The sequence below is a fragment of the Frieseomelitta varia genome, unplaced genomic scaffold (genome assembly GCF_011392965.1).
Source record: "Frieseomelitta varia isolate USP_RPSP 00005682 unplaced genomic scaffold, Fvar_1.2 scaffold_152, whole genome shotgun sequence".
Lineage (NCBI taxonomy): Eukaryota > Metazoa > Arthropoda > Insecta > Hymenoptera > Apidae > Frieseomelitta > Frieseomelitta varia.
Genome location: NW_025109217.1, coordinates 1,280,845 through 1,304,159, shown reverse-complemented (window position 1 = coordinate 1,304,159; position 23,315 = coordinate 1,280,845). Strand labels below are relative to the sequence as shown.

General features: G+C 48.5%; 1 protein-coding gene across 2 annotated transcripts in view; it reads left to right on the top strand.

Moving 5' to 3' along the window:
• Positions 1–23,315, top strand: part of LOC122535348 (MOXD1 homolog 2) — a 119,359-nt gene that overhangs the window by 2,601 nt on the left and 93,443 nt on the right. The window contains exons 1-2 of one of the 2 annotated variants that reach the window (XM_043666829.1): positions 18,017–18,035; positions 18,778–19,057. In XM_043666829.1, the coding sequence (XP_043522764.1) occupies positions 18,806–19,057 (252 nt within the window). In that variant the 5' untranslated portion in view covers positions 18,017–18,035; positions 18,778–18,805. Of the gene's footprint in view, positions 1–18,016; positions 18,036–18,777; positions 19,058–23,315 lie in introns of those variants that run through there. The other variant, XM_043666822.1, reaches the window with a different exon arrangement.

The following is a 23,315-nucleotide window of genomic DNA, read 5'->3' as shown; positions in this document are numbered from 1 at the left end:
ACTCTCCCTTCCTCTCCCTCTCCCTCCCTCTCTCTCTCTCTCTCTCTCTCTCTCTCTCTCTCTCTCTCTCTGACGCTGTCTTGTTCGGCCGCTATCGTTCGGCTCGATGAATTTTTCATCGGGAGCTTCCGTTAATGAGCGCAAATTATTCTTGGAAGCTCGCGTATAAATACAATCTCCATATTTAATGAATTTTATAATTACACGGCTTCCTCGGCACTGCTTTTCGCTCATCACGAGTCGTTGCTGTTAATGAGAAACACGATGCCGGTAATTGATAACCTGAATTTCAGCAATTTTCTGGCGCCGGGGGCACGACGACTCGTTTCGAATAATTCCGGCTGCGCGGAGCGTCTTATTTTCAATTATTTTCGCAGGTACGGAGGATCGTTTCTCGATATGTGCAGCGACATCGAGAGTTCATCGATGGTCACGATGCTCGTTGCCGTTGAATTTTCGTTAACGAATTCTGTCGCTGAAGAACGAAGGACTGTCGACGATTGATCGTTCTCACATTCGCACACAGTCATGTCTGTTGGACGCGAAGTGAACGAAAGTCTTCAGGGGTCAAGTATCGTAAAGTGTTTGAACGCAATCAGCAGGTCGATCCGGAACCGTTTGCGTGCGCGTTTTCTATTACGATTTCGCAGTCGTGCGTTCCCATACGGGGAATGAAGCTACGAAATAACACGTTTCCCCCCTCGACGAGGCAGGTTTCTTTTCCCATGCTCCCGTCCGGACGAAATTTCACCTCGCAACTTCCCAGCACAATTAAGAAACAAACGAGTGGAGAGCCGCGTACGTTTCACGACGATGGAAACTCGCGCCACTTCTATAGAGTCCAAAGGCCCTTCCTAATAATCGTCCAGGACTGCGAACCGCAATGTTACAGCCGCGTTACACGCCACGACGCAACCTGCAATTTCGATACGCTCCCGCAACGTTTTCCAGATTTTATTCCCATGTTACTTTCGTCCGGTTCTCCTTTTCATCGGTGCTAAATCATCGAGGGGGATTCAGACTTTTCTACTTTGAACAAGCAGAGTTGAACGAGAGATCGGGGCTAGAGTTCTCGCTCGAAAGTGGAAAAATTAAATATCACTTCGCGTGATAAAGAGTTTGCGCAGTTGAGGAAAATTTTCAATTGAAGATTTTATAAAATTGAAATCAAACGATTATCATTGCGAGAAACGTTGTAATGTTGAAAATACAAAGTGTCTTGAGACATTACCTCCTCTACTTGGAAAGTTCTAATATTCACGAACGGGACTATAACATCCCGTAAGTATAAAGTTTAAATTCGCCTTTGGACACGCGCGGCATAGCAAGATGGCTACTGATGGATGAGAACCGAATCTCACGGAGACAAGGAGGGAAAAAAGAAAAAAAAATGAAAGAGAGGTGATAAGTTGGCGTTGGGTAACCATGGCGCATAAAATCGAGCATCATGGTTCTACGGCAAACCGTACGGTGTCAGGGGGGACATCGATCAATCGATAAATTTTCGCCACGCGTGGCATCCTAAGGCGTTTTTGCCCGGTGTCGGATATTGGATTTCCATAGCGTGTACCGCTGTGCATGCCTCCGCAGGAGCTGATGGCTCCGGGATAAAGAATCCTCGAGGATGGATTGGATCGTTCCAGTAACACGTTGCGATTGATTTTCGGAACACGGCTTCGATCGCGGCGGACAGGAGACAAATTGCTTGAATTCAGTTCAAATTTTCTATCGATCCACCCGTCCTTCTTCCTCCCTCCTTTCTTCTATCTCTTTTTTTTCCCTCTTATTTTCGTTTCCTACTCGAAAATGATACACTTGGAAGGGAATCACATTTTTACCACTTTTACGAAGAAAAGGGTAACCATAGGTAATAGATAACTTGCCGATAATTGAAAAGCACGCGGGGAAAAAATGTATGACGAATCCATTCTCGACCACTCTGTACTGAATTTTAAAATTACTTTTCCATAAGGGAGCGTTCCTCCCGCCTGTTACGTTGCTTTTCGTTTCTAATCGTTTCAGTATTCCCTGGCGCATGCGGGCGGCGAATGTACGAAAATACTTCGAGTCCGGTCGTGAATAACGCGAAGAAAATTGTCCATGCGAGCGTATTTCATTCGCGCCGCTTCGAGAAGCGAGCACGTACGGAGGGGATCGTTCATCACGGTCACCGTGATTTATGAAATTATGCGTGGCACTCACGTAGATTCTCACGAAAACACTCTATTTAGCCGGTTAATAACGCGTGTCTCGCCCCTAAGACTGACGAGTCGCACGGAAAACACCGGACAGGGTATTAATTAAGATTTCAGCGAGGAAAGAGATAGAGAGGAATTTTCTTTTGATCGTGTAATTCGAATCGTTGACTGTAACGTGTTCCATTTGCACGATTTCCATCGCGTGCTTGGTAATTTCCAACGGAGGAAAGGGAACGTCGAAATTCGGGACAATACAGAGAGGAAAATGCAAACCGTGGCAGGAGTAGTAAATCCTGCTTCTGGAAACCGTAGAAACATCAAAAATCCGGGATTAAAAGGAATAAGCCCGGGAAATGATGCTTACGGCCGAACTTCAAATATCGGAGGAGGGCTCTTACGGTTCGTGACTTCGTATTCGGGGCCAGTCTACATCAAAGTTCCATCGTTCACGAATAAATTTCGGATGGTTCGGTGGGATCGATCCTGCCAGCCTTGGTTCAAACCGTAGAACACTCGGGAAAACGATCGCGAAATATTTCAACGCAATTGCATTCTACCGCTTTTATCCTCTGCGTACGTCTATCTATTCCTTCCCACTATCTATCTACATCGTAAATAGTTTCAGTGATATCAGAAGATCGGTTGCTCCATCAATCAGAGCGGAACGCAACCGCACAATACCCTTCGTGTCTTGGAACGAGCGTACGTTCGAACTTGTTACAGTTGTTCCGCTTCTACGTACGCAAAGCGGAAGTTGCAAGCGGTCATTTGCCACGTCAAAGATTTATATTTATCATATAAAGTATGTTTGTCAAGTCTTTGCACGCACGTTTTTCGTTGAGTCTTAGACGCATAACCCTAGGGTACGAGGCAGTATCGGTTCAGCCTTGTGAACAATTTTGCGAGAGTCGGGTTTACTCGGGCCAAAGTGGCGTGGTTCCGGCCACGCGAGAACGAGCGAATCTCCGATCTCCGATTTCAACGTCGTCTCGGAGAACTGTCGTCGAGTTTACAACTCGGGCGAGTTGTGCTTGGTGGTGTTGCGAGTTTCGCGCTTCCTTTTGAACGCAAACGATCGGCCCAACGACGCACACACAACAGAGAGAGAGAGAGAGAGAGAGAGAGAGAGAAAGAAAGAGAGAGAGAGAGAGAGAGGAAAACTTTTTTTCTCTGGCAGCATATTTTACCGTGTCAGCCGGCCGTAGCGACGCGTATGCCGAGTCGTTTGTCACGCTCCTAGTGATTTACACAATTACTCGGAGTACTGTTTGCTAACAGCGTGTAGAACGTGGCGACCGCGAGTACGAGGGCGTCGACGAACCGTCGAGTTACTCCGATGAAAGAGCGCCGCGAGACTCCACGCGTTTTACCCTTGCCGTCCAAATTTGTATTAGTGGACATTGCGAGTATGAAGCATCGCGAGAGAGAGAGAGAGAGAGAGAGAGAGAGAGTGTGTGTCCAAAGAGAGGAAAGGGATGAAGGAACGAGAAGTGGGAAACGAGAGAGGAGTGAAAACACGTTTCCTACGTAGCAATTAAGGTAATGTCGCCTTCGGCGGTCCAACGACGAACGAATAGTTTGTCTTTCTCTTTGTTCGACCAGCGGACCGTCTATTTATCCAAAAAACCAGCCATCCGACCGGCTATCCGACAGCTTCGCTATTTGGCTTTAATATTAATTGAAATAAACGCGATAGGGGCCGTGTGCCGCGGTACGATAAGCACCGTGTCATTCCGCAGGTGGTGTTCGACGGTGCGACAAATAATCCACGTGTCGTTCGTTTGAACTTTTCTTTTTTTTTCTTTTTTTCTCTCACACTTTCATTCTTCATCCCGTTTCCAACGATTTCGTGGAAACTTTGAAACTGCGTTGCTCGCAGCACTTGTCCCCTTCCCTGTTGACTTCTTTACTTGTCCAGTTTTCCCCGCGTTAATCCACGAGGCGCACGATTCTTCTTTCTTCCCTTCCATCTAGTTTCTTGATTTACGCTTAAACGCGGCAATTAGTACGAGATTACCGATGGAAATTCCAATATTCTTGCTAGCCACGGCGTTTCAAATTGGAAGGACCCACCAGCCACGAGGAATAATCGCTTCGATCGACGAAACGGTTGCAATCGGCGATTGTGCATGCGTGGTTCGAACGATTGATCGTTCGTTATTATAGCCGCTTGCGCGTTCCGTTTTCCCTTGACCTTTGCCCCTCCCACGGATCGTCGCTGGAATCGCGCGTAATCTCTGCCGGCAACTTTTCGAATACATTAACCTGGCCCTGGCCGAGGACGTTAGATCTCGCGATGTTCAGCCAAGTGTTCCGAGATCGTAACCCGAGTGCAACGCGCAAGAGAGAACACGCCACGCAACACGTGTGTATCGAATCACGCACGTCCTCGCTTCAATTAAGGACTCGCGAGCCAGCTTATTAGCTGATGCTGTCTGGCGATAAGAATCGTATTATGCCTGGCATTGATGCGCCACAGGAATTTTCTAGCAAGCTCGATCATAGCCACGATCATCTGTGTTTAGAACGTATCCGTTACGTATCACTTCGTCCCGAGGGGGCGAGAAACACGCCGAGTGAGAAACTTAATTGGAAGACTGACCGAGAATATATGTGATTCCACACGGATCGAGATCGGTTGACTTTACAAAAAAAAAAATTAAACGTTTCGATCGTTATTTTGTTCTCGCTACTGTTTGTGAAAATATTTAGAAAACGAGGCTGATCAGTTGGAGTCGAGTCAGTTTGGCTCCATTAACATAACGTTCCGCGCGAGGAAATAGCTAGTCGAGCAGCCTGTGAGAAACGTTCCATTTCCGTTTCGTCGGATACGTATCTTTCCCTTTGATATCGGGAACCAACGCCCTTTTGATTATTTCCCGGCGACTCGAACACTTGACAAAGTATAAACGCTAGTAAGATTACGTCGAGGTATCTTGGCAACAGGCAATTAAGAAAATGAAAGTCTACCATATAAAGGAGAAACGAGAAAAAAAGAAGAAGAGGGAATCGAGGAATACTTTCGCGAGAAGACTTCCTTTTGAACTACGTCGATTTCCTCGTATTGCGGGAGCGTTACAGCGTGCGATAAATGATAAATCTCCTTTTGACGTTAAAGCGTATCGACTCCTCCTCCACCCTACGTACAAACATCGTTCGTTCGCCAGAAAGATCAAAAACGATAAATATCGCTGAAATAATTTTTTTGTATTCATTGATAATGTTATTTGGATTCTGAGGCAGCGTCTAATGAAGAATCTTAGCAGAAAGAGCAAAGAATAATTTCTGTGAAACTTTTCAAACATTTTTTAAGCTGTATAACCATTAAATGAATAAAATGTCAACTTCCCAATAAATAGTTAATCTTTACAGTCGGTTTCGGCAAATAGTCTTTATTAAAATAGTAGCTTGGCAATCTACGTGCACATATATATACATTGTTCGTTTACCAAAAAGACCAAAAAAGGATAAACATCATCGAAATAATTTTTTTCTATTCACCAATAGTATTGTTTTTGAGAATTTTCAGTATCTAATAGAAAATCTTAGCGGAAGAAGCAAAAAATAATTTCTGCGAATGCTTGTCAAGCATTTTTTTTTAAGCTACACAGCCAAATTGAATAAATGAAACGTCAAATTCGAAACGAAGAAACAGTCGACTTTTACAGCCAATTTTGGCAAAACGTTCTCGAAATTGGCAATCGTTCAAACGTGGCCGCTCCTCTAACAAACCTTCTTCACGACGTCAACAAACGACCGCGCGAAACAACCTGCACGTCCGTTGATTCGAGCGAACGCGTGAGATATCGAGCGTGGTATTCGCTCTGACGGAGGAGCCAGCGCAATTTAAAATCCAGCCGCATCAGAACGGAATCTAGTCTAGAGTCTCGCGAGCGAAATGGCTTTCGAATTTCATTGTCGTAAGTAACGAGGGCGAGGAGGAAGGAAGTCGTGTGGTGGTATCGATGTACGTTGGCTGATTCCGCTCGCTCGTTCGTTCGTTCGTTGGTTCGTCTATCCGCAGAGCAAGGTGGGGGTCTGTGGTTTATCCCTCATTACGTGCGATTCGTTTGCGGTACGGACACTCGCATCGCGCGATTTTCTCTTGTTCGTTTCGTTCGATTTGAGCGGCCGCCGCACCATCTTCTTCCGCGGACCGCTGCCGCAGTTATTTATCGATTTGCAACTCGCCTTAAAGCACGTGATAACAAGGCTCCTGGTAAAAGGGTGTCCGCGTGCCCTGCAGCTAGTGTCGATTGCTACGAATCCTTCTACGTGTCTGTACGTACATGTGTATATACATATTCACGCGTATGTATATGTGTATATATTGTCTGGGAGTCGAAATACCTCGGTCGTTTTTGACGGTGTCGGAATGTTGCAGAGTTACTTGGAATATTGGATTTAGAGACAATCTGTCGTACACCTTTCGGAATAGTTTAACGCTCGAACGAGCCGAAAATCCGAATCGAGATTGCGATAATTTGCTTCTCCACATCTTAAAGAGAATAGAGATTCTCCTTTGAAAGAATTTCGCACGATTCGTTTGGCTGAAGTTCGACAATTAGACAATTTGTAGTACGTATATATATATATATATATATTTTGTATTCTTCCGCGCTGGCGAGTTTATCGGCGATAATTACAGCGTGTCTAATTCGAAACTTTTTCCCATCGGGTCACTGTGAACCGCACTCTCTTCTCTCTCTCTCTCCTTCTCTCCCTCCTCTTACCCTGCTGCTCTCACAGAACTCCTCGGCGATAAACCACCAACCTTAATGACGTTCATTACCGGCGAGTGCCGAGGCTCGATACTTTGATCGTGGGATTCGTAGCTCGATGTACGCGATAATTGGTAGAAATATGGAGGATAATTGAAACAAAGTACGACACGACCGACGTGTATCTTGGTGTGGCGATTCGAGGATGCGAAACGTTCACAGGAAATAAAAAAAATGTGCGTGAAAGAGTAATTGGTTTTGGATTAATTGGCACGATACGCATGTTTCGTCAGCCGATGCTGGCGCGATCGAACGAGCCAGACATTTTTAAGGGATTGACCATCGACGAAACAACGATCTGGCCACGAACGTTTAACGATCGCCGGATATCGCGTCGATGGGATTGGGAGTCGATGACGGGGAAGTCCTATCGGACGGCGCGGGGCAAGACGCTTGGAAACGAATCGCCACAATTAAGCTCGCAATTATTCCCATTTCGAAGACGTTTCCCCGCTTTCCGTTAATTTAATTTGCCTCACGGGAGACGTTGCCAGAAGAAAAACGATCGACGAGATTGGAATCCGCGGCAATGAGGTATCGAGGATCCGTTTTTAAATGCACTTTATCGCCGGCCCGGCTGGAATATACGACGCGGAAAACTTTCCCCCCCGGAGCCACGATCCAATTGCTCACATCCACCGATACGACTAATAAGACCACCATCGGCGATCCTATAAATTACACGGCTAATGTTTCCGACATCCGTAGAATATTTAACCGCGTTTCTTTCGGCTCGGCGTGGCCACCGCGCCTCGCCAAACTGTTTAACGTCTAATTTTCTCGAAGTTGCGGAATACTGCGAGTGAATGGATATATCAATTTCGAAAGAAACCACGTCGAACGAAACAGACGGGAAACAAACTTTTGTTTGTTGCAATAACACGATCAGTAGACTGTAAAATCAAACATTAATCGGATATTTCTGTTATTGAAATTGGAAACTATGAAAAAGTAGAGCCAATTCAAGTTCTCATCCCATTTGAATTTCGCTTCTGTATTTAAAATTATCTGTATTTAACATTCGTATTAATTCTGATATTAATACCATCCTGGAGCAATACCAATTTAAGTTCTAACTCCATTTAGAATCTCGCTTCTATATTTAAAATTATCTCTTGTTTGTAAAATTAAACATCGCATATTCACAATTAAAATTGGAAACTATGAAAAAGTAGAGCCAATTCAAGTTCCAACTCCATTCGAATCTCGCTTCTACATTTAAAACTATCGAAGCGAGATATATAAATTTTCATTGAAACGTCGATAATAATCTCGCAACAAGTCTCGCGCTGATCACCCGAGAAAGCAACCGCGTAGCATCGCAACATCACAGCCGATTCTTCAGTTTATTCCTTCGTCGGTGCCATCCAGCATCGTGGTGTCGTCAACGTTCGTGCAAGTTGGCGCGTTGTGAGACTTCCGGTGGACGCAGGTGCGTACAGCGTGCGAGCGAGCGAGCGAGCGGCCATTGCGTCGCGCGGGCAGAAGGCGCGCAGCTGAAACGCTCGCGAGGAACGTTGCGCGGAAGTCGCGAGTTCTTTGGCCAATCGCGAGTTGTGCAGGTAGACGCCATGCATTCGGAACGGTGGTTGCACGTGTACGAATACAACAGACCCGGGCCACTAAGGGCGTGGTCCGATGCGATTGTTTCGTCCGTGACAAGTTCCACGAAGAGACACGGCCACTTTGATTATCGCCGCGAGGATAAAACGGAAGTTCGGGGAATCGTTGAAGCGCTGACTATCGTTATTACCGGGAGTTACTTTCGCGGATGTGATAAGGATAATGATAAGAAAACGGCGCGGATGATTGCACGGTAGCCACGCAGACAGGAAACATTGCCCGATCACGTCGTATACTGTTATTTATAATGGGATTATTACAGCGGGCTTGCGAACTGGCTCTCGTTCGTGTTTCCACTCTCGAACGATTTTACGACTGTCCTTAACGCTCCTCTTCTACGCGACGTATCTCGCATAGTCACCTCAACAGCTGTTGTATCTCGTTCGGAGCGATAAAGCCGATGAAAAAGGGAGATGCGATATTTTTCACGATACGGAACATTAAAGAGATTACCATCGACTCGCCAAGTTTCGAAGTATCGGAGTTGGAGGCAGACGGTTCGCGAGCAACAAGAAAGATTGTTGTTAACATTTTCTTAAGAAATCTTTCCATACGAAACACGTCCGCAGTGTATACGTCCGGTCGATATTGCCCGTCATCAATCATCCCGTTAAAGCCTCGCGCCAACGTTTTCCCCGTGATTCTTGGCGATTCCCCTTGAATATAAGTAGACTCTTGCACGAGAGAGGATCCCGCGATGGTTACGCTCCGGCTGGAAGCTGATCGAAATGCGATGCAATTGGACGGCGAGAAAAAAATTGGCGCCGATCGAACGAGAAACGAAGGAGACGAGGACGAGGCGTGGCGATCGAGTTTTCCTTTCCTCCCTCTTGGTAAGTGGAGTTTCGGGTGACGGTATCGTCGAGATAAATTCCGGCCGACGAAGCATGTTTTAGCACGCGAGCGTAAGAAATATTTGCCGCAAAAGTCCCGCCTGTATGAACGTTCGTTTCGTGGATCGCCGTCGTCGCTTCCGCCTTGAGTATATGTATGTATATCCCAATACCCAATACCCGCCGGTGTTGGCTGGCGCAACCTCACTTTAAAAGGATAACGCGTTCGGAGACTTATCTCATAATATATTTACGGTTACATTACGACGGTTATATATTATCCTGACCCCATCGTCCTGTCCCTTCTCGCCTTCTTTAGCTCTCCCTTCCCCCTTCCCACCAGTTTTGCCACCGATATATTATGTATTCTGAACACGATGTATTTCATATGCACGTTTTATACAGCTCATACATTTTTGACCTCGATCTATCGGTCTGGCTCTTTCGCGCCACAATGTCTGGTGGTCTTGCGTTCACTCGAGACACGCGAGTCGAGCGTTTACCACGGAGAATAAAGCGCGTGAAATCTCCTTCCGCGGCCCCGGTGGCATCCGGTAACAACGATGCGCGTTCGCGGATCCAACCGTCGTGGCGTCGACCTCCCTCTTCCGCTTACCTCTTGATTTCACGTCCCCTCCTCGCTCGTTCGTCCCTCTCTTTTATCCTCTCTCCGGTTCTCATCTTCTCGTCCCTCTCTTTCTCTCTCTCTCTCTCTCTCTCTCTCTCTCTCTCTTTCTCGCTGATCCTACGTGGTTAAGAGTTGGATTACCCTTATGGTGCTCCGCGAGCTAAATCACCTATTATGCATACGCCGGCACTTCTGAAGCGAAGAGTAGTCGACTCGACTCGAGTCGAGGTTAGAGCACACTGCGCTCGAGGTTCTCGTAGCTCCGAAGACTCTCTCTCTCTCTCGTTCTCAGTGACAGTCGGAATCCTCCGCCTATTACTCTCTCATTTGCCCTGGGTCCATAGAAATGTAATTAAATCCCTCGAGCGGACGCGAAACGACGCGGTGCGGCGCGGAACGGCGCGAGCTACCGCGCCACCATCGTGAAAAACCGGCTCGTGGGAAAGTCGGCGAGCTTCCTGGCACGGGGTCGGTCGGTGGAAGGGCACTTTTGACAGGCAAGCGTTAATTAGCGCCACCCAGGATCGACGACCTCATCATTTTTTTAAAGTTAATTGGGCAAGCCAGGCAATTAGACGAGCCAGAGGTAGCCGGAGGAGGCTGCTGCTCGCGCGCAGGAGGGAGAAATGGAACGCGTTCACCGGACGATCTTGCCGTTTCGCAGGACAAAGGACGTCTGCGAAGGGACGTCGTCGTGCAACTCCACTTTTGCAACTTTTTCCTTCTTTTTCCCTTACCTGTCGTACTCGGTCGGTCGTCGTTCTCTCCGCGTTCTGACGCGGTTGACATACACGCACGCCTGGCTCCCAGCGCACAGAGGGAAAATTAATTTCGCGTTTGCAAGACGACTGCAAACTTCACGTCAGAATTAATGCAAGATGCGGCGGTGGCTGCAGCAGCGTTTAACGTTGCCGCGGGGGAAAGGCAAGTTGCCCGGGCGAACACGTCGAAAATAAAAACGTCGCGCCATTAGCGTGCGCGACTCGCGACGTTTGCGTATGGTTCCGCGTTTAAAATTAATTGCTTTCTCCTCTTGCTCATCTGGCGTGTTTCGCATGTCGTTTACTTTCCTTCTCCTCCCCTCCCCCTCTCCCACGCCATCCCGTGCTTTCGACGTGCGAAACAACGGCACAGCCCTCGAGTCGGTTGCTGAAACGTTTTCCTTCCGTTCGTCCGACACGCGTACAGCTCTTTTCACTGCAAAGATGAACGAGCTCCGGTGAGAAACAACACCAGCCCTCGAACGACGGGAAGCGAATGATCTATGGGGACTACGGTTGCATCGATGCAATTGCGTTCTCTCCATCCTGCCACTACTTGGAAACTCTGTTCTTCCGCCGCCGCCGCCGCCGCCGTCTTTCTTATCTTCTTTCCTCTCTCGGTCTCCTTCTTTTTCTCTTTTCACAATCACGTTGTCCCGTGCATCTTCTTATCCGGCCCTTGGAAATCTTATCCATCTCACTCACACTCTTTCTCTTTCTCTGCTCCTCTTCTAACACCGAGTTACTCTCAACCCGGAAAGTTTATCTTTTCGTGCGTCGAAGCATTCTCCGTCTCCTTTCCGAAGGCGTGTCGGCGAAGGGTAGCAGCGTCGCGATTCCCGGCCCGTTTGCCTTCGTCTCGCCAACGAGCGAACTTTACACTCGGTACATTATGAATATCGCGATTTCACGAGGAAGTTATACGGTTCGGTCATTTTTAAAATGGGAAACTACGAGAAAAGTGGGTCGCGGGCTTAGAGCGACGCTTCTGCTGCCAACCCTGGAATCCTCTTATCGGCTTTCCCGCCCTCGAGTACTCCTTCGCCAGCATTTGCAACCGTAACATATTTTATCCCGTCCCTCTCCTGTTCTTCCAGCGGACGTGTCATTAATTGATCGCCCATCCGTCCTTATCCCATTTCATTTTCTCAAACATTTTCGTCCTTTCCGACGAAAGAGCGGCCGACGTTGGACGCGTGATCATCATTCCAGCTCGTTTCACATCCGTATTACATTCTACAGCTCTCCGTTCGTTTGTATTTAATCACTGACGTTGCATCGTCTGGCGTGCAATTTTGTTGGCCAAGTGTGCTTACGACAACGTCGTACGTTGCTTAACTTCGCTGGTTAAACAGTCGTACCGGGTATGGCGTGGTCAAAGCGTTCGAACCTTCGAATTAAAGTCGTCGATAACCGGGCGCGGGAATACAAACGAGGACGATAACGCGAGGGCGATTCGACCGGTTCCCATTCCTCATCGTGACGCAAAGTATTCCGCTCTTTGCATTACTTTGCATCGGTCTTGCGTGCTTTTCGACACGGTCACGTGTCCTCTCGCGATTAGCGACCGCTGAATGAATAAACGCGATACCGAGCGCCTTGCCACCCTTGTGCCTCGCCCCGCTCGTCGGCAGCTCAAATAACTCTTACTTTTTAATGAAGCCTGATACAAGGTTTCGCCCGCGTTAATATCGGCCCGCAGACTTGCGTGGATCGCAAACCGTGCTAATCTTCGTTCCGCGATAAAGAAAGAAAAAAAAAGAAACCGCTCGAAACGATGAGAAAACAGTGGGAAACCTCGGAATCGTATAAATCGGGCTTACTTTAACCTCTTGCCACGTCGAGAATTTTTTGTCCCAAATTGCCACGTTTTCTCATTTTATTACTTCTTAATAATATCTATCCAACGATGTCGTGCCGACGAGTTCAAATGAAAAAGAAAGCGACGAAATTATTGTATACGGTAGGGTCACTCGTTATGGTCCGCGAACTAGTTGCCAGCGCAACGGATTAAGGTGGACGATTCGTATCGTTCCGTGCTTTTAAGTTGCAAACGAACCGCTCGGAGCTGTTGCCTTTCTTTCGTAATCTACATTACAAGCGAAAGTAGTTTGTTTATGGAATTGATTAATATCACTTTTGGAAGAAACTATATTTGTTCGAAACTTTGAACACCTGTTGATCAATTTGGCACAACGCGTACTTGACATGTTAGTCAAGTTTCATTAATCTATTCTCGTATACAAGTGATTCCTCGCATCAGCAGACCTTTAAACGTTGGAACGTTTAGACCCGATAAACGTGATCCTGCGTGACGAAGGAGGAAGCTGGGAACTAAGGCGTTTTCGAGGGACATCTAATGATATGATAGCTATATAATTTCACTTTTTTCCACTAAAGCCTGTCACAGGTTTCATTTTTGTCTTTCTCTCGTCGTAACCTCGTGGAGACAGGTTGACAGATGAACAAGGTCGGTCGACGTTAGATTGGTTCGTCGTTCGTTCGTAAAGTTGGGCAAGTTCGAGAAGTTGCTGAACATTAAAACAGAACTTTTGGTTTCGTCGTCGACCGATATATCTCTGCGGCTGTTTTTTTCAACCGCCGGCGCTGATAACGCCGGAATTTGTACGGGGATTAAAAAGTGAACAGGCGCAGCTTTATAATATTCCACGTCACGTTTATCTCCGGTGTCATCCGCAGAAATTACATTTCAGCTGGCTCTTTAGCGTATCATGTCAGAATTTTTCAAGCGACCCCGTCCGTACCGATACAACGTTTCTTCTTTTTCTGCCCTTCTTCTGCTCCTCCCTTCGTCGGGCTTCGCGCGGCAGCTTTAATAACGCGGCCATAAAAATCGGCTTAACGAAAACCGTCGGTCAACCATTTTCTCCATTTATAGCCCCGAAATCGGTCAAAGACAAACTCTCGTCGGTCAGCTGGATTTTATGCGAACGTCTCTGTACGTTGAACATTTTCCCTCGTTTGTTTCCATCTAACGCTAGCCACCTGCATACAGAGAGGTGGCTGAAAACTCGTCGGTCGTTAGACCGAAGGAAACCGTGACTTGGTTTCACGTGTCATCGAGCATCCCCTTCTCAAACAACGTTCCCGTGGCGCAGCGTGTCGCCTCTGTTTAATCCGCGATCGCATTCACGCTCCGCATCTGCACGCAACCCTCCAGCCATTTCGATTTCGCCGCTGTAGCCGGGGCCACTTCACGATTTATTTAACTTTAAGAGGAGTCGAACGGCCAAGTGGTGGCCGACCGGAATCGTACAGGGCGCGAAACACGGGTGGGAGAAGGTGAAGAGTTCCGCGGTGAAAAGGGACAGAGCGATGTGTGGTTTTGCAGGGTGCGAAAAGGGAAGAGAATAGGCGGATGCACGAGCGCGTACATGGATGGAAAAGCCGAGAGAGAGAGAGAGAGAGAGAGAGAGAGAGAGAGAGGGAGAGCGTAGGTCTCTCTGACGTTCGGAGGCGTCAATGTATTGGGGCTACGTTCCAGGTTGATGCCACTGGCGCTGGACGCAATTTGAGAGCAATCGACTGAACGACACGCCGCAAATCAAACCCGTCCGTGGTAGTCGTGTGTTAGCTAGGCTCACCTCCGACCTGGCTGCATTCCCCTCCAACTACCCTTTTCTCTCCTCCACTATCGTCCATCCGCCACCTCTTTCTCGCGTACCACTCGCGTTCTCTTTGTCATTTACCATCGTGCTCTCACTCTTTATCCCTCCCTCTCCCTCTCTCTCTCTCTCTCTCTCTGTCGCTCTCTCGCTTTACCTCCTCTTCAACTACCCTCCTCTATATGCCAACCTCACCCTCTGCTGTCACCCTTTTCGTTTCGCGGACCTCGACTGTCCTCTCAATTTGAGTTGACGCTTCTCTGTATGGTCGAGCGATTCGAGTTGCCGCGCGACAGCTGCTCCTGCCGATGCATCACCTCGTATCCGGCGCGCATTACACCGCTGTTACTGTTAATTGAATCGATCGTTTTCAGATTGGCGGTTGCTCTACTAGCACCGTAAAATCGGCGAAATCACGTCGCGCATGCCGCATGCATAAGCGAGAACTGCCGTCGGTGGGGTGGGATGAGGCCGCGCGAGCCGATCGCCGTGACACACGCACGGCCTCACGCGCTTGTACACACGGAATCGGCGAACGTACAGCCGAACGCGCCGCAAATTCGGTGTATATGTGAATACACCGGCGGTCGTGCCGGTTCGAGAAACCGGATAACGATTCGGCTTAACGCGCGTCGCGAGAAACAGGTTGCCTGCTGCGATTCGAGATCGCAGCCGGATCCACCTGTTTCGTCACGGATGATTTCACGTTCTTTGATGAATTGCCACCTCTCACTCGTGTGTCGCTCGGCTCCGCGTCGCGAGAGACCGAACGGTTCAACGCCGCGCTTCTCGTCTCGCGGCAACGGATAAAAACGAATTGCATTTGTCAATCAGGTTAATGGATTTCCACTGTTCGCGGTAAGCTTTGCGCCCGAAATATGCTCGGCTATTAAAGAAGCAATTACGAAGAATTGGACGGTCGCGAAACAAGCCGGTTGACGAGCGCTCGAAACTCCGCCGCAGTTTCCGCCATGCTGTTTGATTGTAGGTTGAACTTTGACTATTTGTATGACCTTATTTGAGGTTTCCGGTCCTCGTCGGCGTCGAAGTTCCCCCCCCCCCTCCCACCCTCCCACCACCCCCGTTCCTCCAATGACGCTGTGTGTAGCGTTTGAAATGATTATGTTTCACAAGATCGTGTAGAATCCTCGCGAATCACTTCGTTGCTTGACCCAGTTTCCAGCCGGCGGCGTCGAAGTCGTTCTCAAATCGGTCATTCACGTTTTCAGACGTTTCGTTCCGCGTCGTACCCGTCGACGAGACGAGGAGGAAAGGTACTAACGATCTCTCACAGTGATCCTCGTAAGTATCTCGCACGAACGCATTTTTCCTCCGATCCCGTTTTCAATCGCGTCCGCGTGTATTCTTCGTTGGCGCACGTTTAAATATTCGTTCGAACTGACGGTGCACAAAGCAGTTGAAATTCAGGTCTCGTTCGAAGATAATACGAGTCGAATTTCACTTTAATCCGGCGTAATCGAGCCTCGTTATACGATCGATTGTTCGATTTTGTTTTCGGCGCGCAAAGTAACCGCCGTTTTAATCGTTCGACGTTATCCAATTAAAGATTTACCTATCGCATCATGTGCAACGTGATATTTGGAAAAATATGAAAGTGCAAACTCGGTTCGGCTCGAGTTGCAGTTATCGGGCGGAGAAAAAAAAAAAAAAAAAAAAAAACGAAGAACAAAAAATTGCACGAATCAGCCTCCTCTCTGGCTGATTCGAGCTTTCAAATTACCGTAAACCAATAGGGTGGTCGGATCATTTTGAACTCGCCGTAACAGTGCCGAGGTAATACCACGGGGATTACGCCGGTTGGATTTTAACGGAACGGTGAAAAACCATTGTCGCGAATCAGACGCGTAGGAAGAGAGGGAGAGGCAGAGGGCTATCGAGAGGCTATCGATTCTGATCAACACGCGGAAAATGACCGGCTCGACACCGTTGCGTGTCTGTCTTGCTTGAACGGGCGTGCATTACAGTGACTGTTGCGTCGTTAATTAAAACGATCGGTCGCAGATCCGTGGTCGTTCCGCGGTGCTTGAAATTGTGCAGAACACGTGGCCGGAGCGAAGAGAGACCGGTAGCTCGTGTCATGCGTATTTTTCAGACAGACGGAACAGTGAGTGACAGAGTATGTGTGTGTGTGTGTGTGTGTGTGTGTGTGTGTGTGTTAAAAGGGAAGAGAGAGAGAGAGAGTCAATGTTACACCGATCCGGTGATCTCTATGAAACGCTTAATTCTCCGCTTTCCCCGGCGCACGGAAACAAATTGTTGAATGGAGCGCGGCGTCCACTCGTCTGACACTTGGTAACCGCGAGTCGTACGACCTCATTTGCATCGATCGGGCGTCGCACGATTGTTACTATAAATCGATTCGATTGCTTTCGAATTGACAGCGTTCGTTCGACAGCGTCCTGCTGATTTACCAACGGATGTTTGCGCATCAGGCTGCAACAAAAGAGATTTCATCGGTCGGCCATCTGTTTTTCCACTCCCCATCCCTCTAGCTCCTCATCACTTTTGCGAATCGTCCAGCCGTTTCTAGCGACCGACTCGCCCTAAAAACCATCGCCGCGACCGTTCACCTGCGTACACGCGTGCTCATTGAATTTTTAATCGACAATGAAATCGATTCGATTTCCCTTGCGCTTGGTTTTGCCCGTGTTTTTCTTTTTCCTTTTTTTTTGGTTTTTCATCGTCGCCATTACGAACACCAGTTACGAATTTTTTTCCACTTTTCACGTCAGCATCGTCGCCTGTTCTCCGCTGCTTCTTCCCTTGCTTCGTCGTTCTTGTTATTTTTGCTAGTTGCTGCTCGCGGTGCGCAGTTCCGTGAACGTGCGCTGCCACGTCCGCTTAATTCACGCGGCCGCGAATCCACTTTTTCTTTTCATCCCTCGAACAGGGCGTTGCGGCTCGCGTCTTGCTTCATTGCCACGAATGCGCTCCGCAAACGACGAATCGACGAGCTTTCCTTGCCCCCTCTTTTTTTCCACCTATCTCACCCTTTTCCCCATCGTTCGTACGTTTTCTTTCCTTGCCCACGGTGTGTGTATGCGTTTTTCCACTCGCTCGCTCGTTCGGTAACGTTAATTACGTTCCGTACCAATCTCCGTCCACGGACGAGCACACTCCGAGCGCCGGCGGTAAAGTGAAATTGATAGTCGGCTAAATCGACGCGCGACAGCTTACAAACCGACGCAAGAATAATACCGGTGATATCGGTTTTGATTCTTGATAAGTCGAGCCGCTTTGATCGCGAATTAAGGTCGGCATCAATCATCGTTCGTGAATCGGCTCGGCGATTAATCTTTCGATTTAACGGTGGCGCGCTAGCTGGAGCCTCGCGATCCCATTAGGCCCATTGACGAAATGAATCAATCTCGTTTCTTCGTCTACGCTACGATATCGGTTCAACCGCGCGTCAGCCAGACAGATTTTCCTACGTTGGACGTAATTCTCTGGACGTGTGCAGCCCCCGTCGTCTCTGGGCTAATTCGCGGTGGCTAGAAGAGGGTAGGGAGGGCGGATCTCTATCGGGGCCAAGTGGCGGAGCGTGGTTCGAGGCAGAAACCGACGGTAAAGAGGCTAATACGATTTTACGTGGGAAACGAGTGAAAATACCGGGACGAACGTGCACACAGGGGCGCACTTAAACGCGATAAAACGGGTCGCATGCGAAATAGGAAGAATCGAGCACCGCACGGTTGGCCAAATGCTCCACCGGTATAGGTGGCTTCCAGAATCGTTTACGCTTTAAAGAACCGTGCGGCTTGGCCCGGTGTGCGCCGGTTACGCGTGGCTAATGGCCGGCCACCGCTCTTAAAATATTGAAGGAAAATATAAACCGGGGCCGCGTGTTACGACCGCGTAAAACGGCTAAATAGTCGCCTAACGATCGGACGCCGGCGTGGAGTTACGCGAGTTACGGCGCTTCTCGCGGTGTATCGACGCGCACGACTCTCTGCCGCGTACGTTGGTTAGCTCGCGCGTGTTAGCCTACGCGGCGAAAGTGTACGCTTTTCCGCGTAAGGACTCGAGGCGGAGCTTGTAATTGCGGGGTTCGCGGAACACAGTATGTATACAACGGCTGGATTATAAGAATGGAAGGCGCGGGAGACAATTTGGTTTTAGCGTGTGAAAACACGAATTTTAAACGTAATAATTCTTCTTCTCCCGTTTGTGCAGTAATATTTTACATTTGCAAAAATCAAAATATCAGAACTGAATTGAAGTGTAAATTGAAGGCAATTTACTGAATTGAGGTATAAAAGGAGACGGAGAATGGTTTTAACGGCGCGACGATTTTCTTTGTTCGCAGATGTTCTGAGGCGCATCGTTCGTAAAAGATGAAGGCCGTAATCGCGACGTGTCTCCTTCTCCTCTTCGTCACCGGCGTCGTCTCCGTCGAGTGGAAACACAGCGCCGTCCTGGACAATAACTTCTTAGTTCTTTGGACGCCTGGCGAGAGGGACGTGATGTTCGAGATTCAAGTGAAGACCCTCGGCTACGTGGGTCTCGGTTTCACGAGGGATGACGGCACCGTTGGAGCTGACATGGTCATTGGATGGGTGGACAACAACGGACAGCTCCATCTTCAGGTAAGTGTCCTTAAGAGCGTCACGTTATTTCCGTCGCGATCGTTGTCAGACGATGGCTCGAGTTTTCTCAACCCCCTTCGGCCATCAGCTCGTAAGCTCTTAATGCTCGAAATTATCGACGGGACTCTGTACGGAAAATTCTTACGCGCGCACAAAAAAAAGAAAAAAAAAAAAAAGAAAGAAACGAATAAACGATGGTTATTATCGTTTCCTAGACTCGCGTAGCCGAGAACCGCGTGGTCGAGAATGATGACCGTTTCGCGAAATTACATTCATCCCGCGAACGTTGACGTGGAATAATTTCGACTAATTACTCTTATGCTACCGATCCCGGTGCGCCGATCGCTCGAAATAGCAGGACCGTGTATGCAGGGGGAACGCGCTCATAATGATAGTCCTTGCGAGGATAAGTAATGGGTTTCTCGTTTCGATCGGTGCATCGGATAGTTATCAATCTTACCAACTGAAACCAGCGGCTTGTCATTACGCGTGCTCGTCATTTTGTACGACACTCTTCTGTCTTCGTTTTATTTATTTATTTATTTTTTTTTCTGTCTCGGAGGAAAGGACGATTATCTTGGGACGATTTTCAGTCCACCGGCATATGATGTATCGCTTTTATCGAAACCGTATTTTTCCTCGGGCCCGTATCTCGCGCGGCTCGATGGGACGGATAACAATTTCGAATTCGAGCAGCCGAGATCTGAACTGGTATCCACGACGAGTACGCGTGTCACGCGATAGAATGAACAATGACACGTGAAAAACGTCCTATCGTGCGCGTATAGGTAGTAAACAGGACGAGAAAGAAAGGTGCAGGAGACGTAGCTTCGTCGAAACGGTACACGCCGATTAAAGAAAGTTTGAAGCTCGATAAACTAACAAGGCAAACATCACCCGCGCTGCAAGTACCACGTTTCAACTGGTGGCGAACGGTTGCGAACCGGTTTAATTTCGCTCTAGATGGGGAGGCCACGATTCCACGCGACCACGCATAGAATTTTCGAAGGCACGCGGCACTCGTGCACGGTTTATTTTCGAGCACTGTTAAATTTAAAACGTCGTTATCCTGCCGCATCTGTTGACGCAAACCCTCCTTCAATGGAACCGGACTCAAGGGGATTACGCCGTTATCCTCCCTTTCATCGGCGTTGCGCGGCTGTTGTCACTTTAGCCGGTTCTTCATAACATCGGTGTCTAGCTAACGCGTTAAAGGGAGATAGGCTAACGCGCGCGCGCCCATTCGTTCGTTTCTTTCTTCTATTTTTTTTTTTCTTTTTTTTCTTTTTCACCGCTTCTCTCGCGCGGCTTTTCCGCGATGCAAACGGGACGCGAGCCAGCGTTACACGAGCAACCGCGCGAACGCTTCGACGAGCCTATCCTCCTCCTCTTTCCTCGTCCTCATTTGCACATTCGTCGTCGAATATTTCTCTTCCTTTTTCATTTTTTTCTTTCTTTTTTTTCTTTTTTTTTTCTTTATGTAACGGCTTTACCTCGACCAACGTAGGCTACTTCGCGCGGAATTTCCCGTCGTCGACGGGAATTCGCTCGGCATCGCGCCGCGTCACTGTCAGCCTCCCTCTTTCTCTCCTCTTCCGATTACCCTTCGCGATTGACGACAGCAATTTCGTCTCGCCGGCGAACTCCTCTCCGTCGGCGAGAACCGATTATAATTTCAGCTTCGGCCCGGTTCCCAAGCAGAAAGTCAGCGCGCTACCAGCGGAATAATATATGAGCAATCGCGAAGAATTCCGTCTCAGATCGGCGTGACACGGACAAAATTCACCGTAGCGAGCGCGAAACGAAGAAAAATAGGCGGATGATTAGACGAGGTTAATGAAAGTTTTCTATAAAAAGAAGGTTAATCAAATTTTTCGATAAAAAAAAAAAGAAAAGAAAGCAATGATATCGGCAGAGAGCTTATTCATGCATGCTCGCTCGACCGTCTGATTGCAGTCGAACAACCGTGCCACTGGTTATGATTAATGCATGTTGTCGGTACATGCCGCCGATCTTTCAACCTTCATTAGAGGATCGACGCGTTGCCATTGAAGTTACTCGCTTTGTAATCGATACTTATTAACATTCAATTGGCGCGGCGAGTTGGTCGTGATGAAAAATTCCGCCGTCGCTTCCTGCCCCGTTGTCGAGCTTCATTCTTGGTCGAACGAGTGAAATTCCCCTACCGATCGAAACTGTACAAACTGTCGCTCCTCTTCAGCGAGTCGTTTGACCTCAAATGATCAAACCGTGGCTGGTTATCATCGCTGGACGTTGACGTTGTTAACGGGTCGGGTCTACGTTATAGAGAGATCTCGAGCGTTTCTTGTGAAATGGAAAGGAGTCGTAACGCGTGTACGGGGAAAGAAAGAGAGAGAGAGAGAGAGATTGAGAGAGAGACGACACGGGGAGTAGCGGAGGATGCAATATAGGAAAGCAATCTTCTCCGGCGACTACAGCGGAGTAGTCGAGAGTAGTGGCGGGTCGGTGCTTAGGTACACGTCTACGTAGGTAGGTAGTCAGACTGCAGATCGCGTCCGTCTCGCGTGTCCGCAATTTTTCCGGTAGAATCGTTGCCTGCCCGTTCCATAATGCATGCCGTGCCGCTCGCAATGCTCCGCGCGATGCAGCCGTCGCCGGACGTTCTCATACACGCGGGGAGCGACGTCGCAGGAAGAAAAAGGAGGTGAACAGCCTCGCGACGGGACGCAGAGCGAGAAGAAAGGATCGGAAGGGTTCAGGAGCGCAGGAACGAAAGAGAAAGAGGAGAAACTTGACGGGCAATGGGAGCAAGAAGGTTTTTCGTTATGATCGTAATCTCGCAGAGGCAGAACAACCGTGGTCATCCAGACCAGTCGGACGAGAGCGAGCACACCGAACGATTTCTTCTCCCTATGGATGTCCTTTTCGTTACCCTTCTTCCTGGGTTTCGAACTACTCCCCCCTCTCCTAATCCAGCAGTCCAATTCCTTCACATTCGCGTGGTTTAGCTTTCCCTTTCCGGGTCATAAAGTCTTCGGTCGCGGCACAAACGAACCGAGCTTTTTTCGGAGCGGCGGTATTGTAATAAGGTAAAAGGAATCGAGGTCGAACGTGTAACGTCTTCTTGAGCGATTTCCTCCTTAACGTGGATATCGGAGGCGATGTATCGAACTTATTTGTAGAGAGTGGTATTCGGCCTCCGAGCTTTGTTATCGTAGCCAGTGAAGAAGAGAAGACGGGTCGAGGAGATGAGAAAGTGCAACGCGCTCGACGAAAAACGAATCCAAGTTGATTAAAGATGTACGATTCTTGATACATTTGCCGTTTCTGGATCCCCGTGGCCTTTGTGTGTTCAGCCACTTCGATCCCCCGTCTCTCCCCGACCGGCTGAATTCAATTTTCCTGGTCTAATTCTTTTATTCGCTTCGTTTAACTTCCCCTCCCGGCTCCATTCGGCACGTCGTTTCAAGGCAGATCCGTGGCACCGGTGTCTATTTGAGGTCTTTTCTACCTGGAATACTTTTCGAACGAGCGATCGCGACGTCGTTCCTCCGCGTTACGAGTTCTCGTTCGTTGCTGTAGAAAATGAGACCGGCGACGTTGAATTTCAAGAATTGAATTAAAATTGCGCAAAATTTAATATCAAGTCGGCGATGAGAGCGAGGAACGGAGGGAGAGGGGAGGAAAGAAGAACGAACGAGGGAAAGTAAGACACGAGCACGTCGAAATAACGTGGAGCGCACGCTGATTAATATTTAACAACTCATACGTAGCGCGAATCGCGGGGGAAAGAACGTTGGGTGAAAAGCGAGCGGCGGCGGCCGCAGCTGGCAGTGGCGGGGTAAATAATGCAGCGCGATAAATCGTCGGCCAATTTCAGGGCGTCTTGTCGGTCGTCGGGCACGATTCGAAGAAAAGTATCGCGCTCGCCTCGCGGCGAAAACTCGGCTAACGCGCGATTATTTTCAAGCTAGGTTGCCGGGCACTGGGTCGCCGCGAAACGAGCCACCACCAGCGAAATGCTAATGAGATCTTGCCCCGCGCAGTTAATTTCGGTATCTGTTCCGACTCTCTTCCCTTTTTCTCGCTTTTCTCTCTCGCTTCTTGCCTGCGCAACATTCTACTTCGTCGCTTCCTTCCTCCCTCTTTCTCTCTCTCTCTCTTTCGTTTCACTCTCGTTGCACGCATGCCGAGTCGAATATAATCACTGTGCGCGACCGGATGCAGGACAACGGCGAGTACTCGGTCGAGGAAAAAGAAAAAAAAAAAAAAAAAA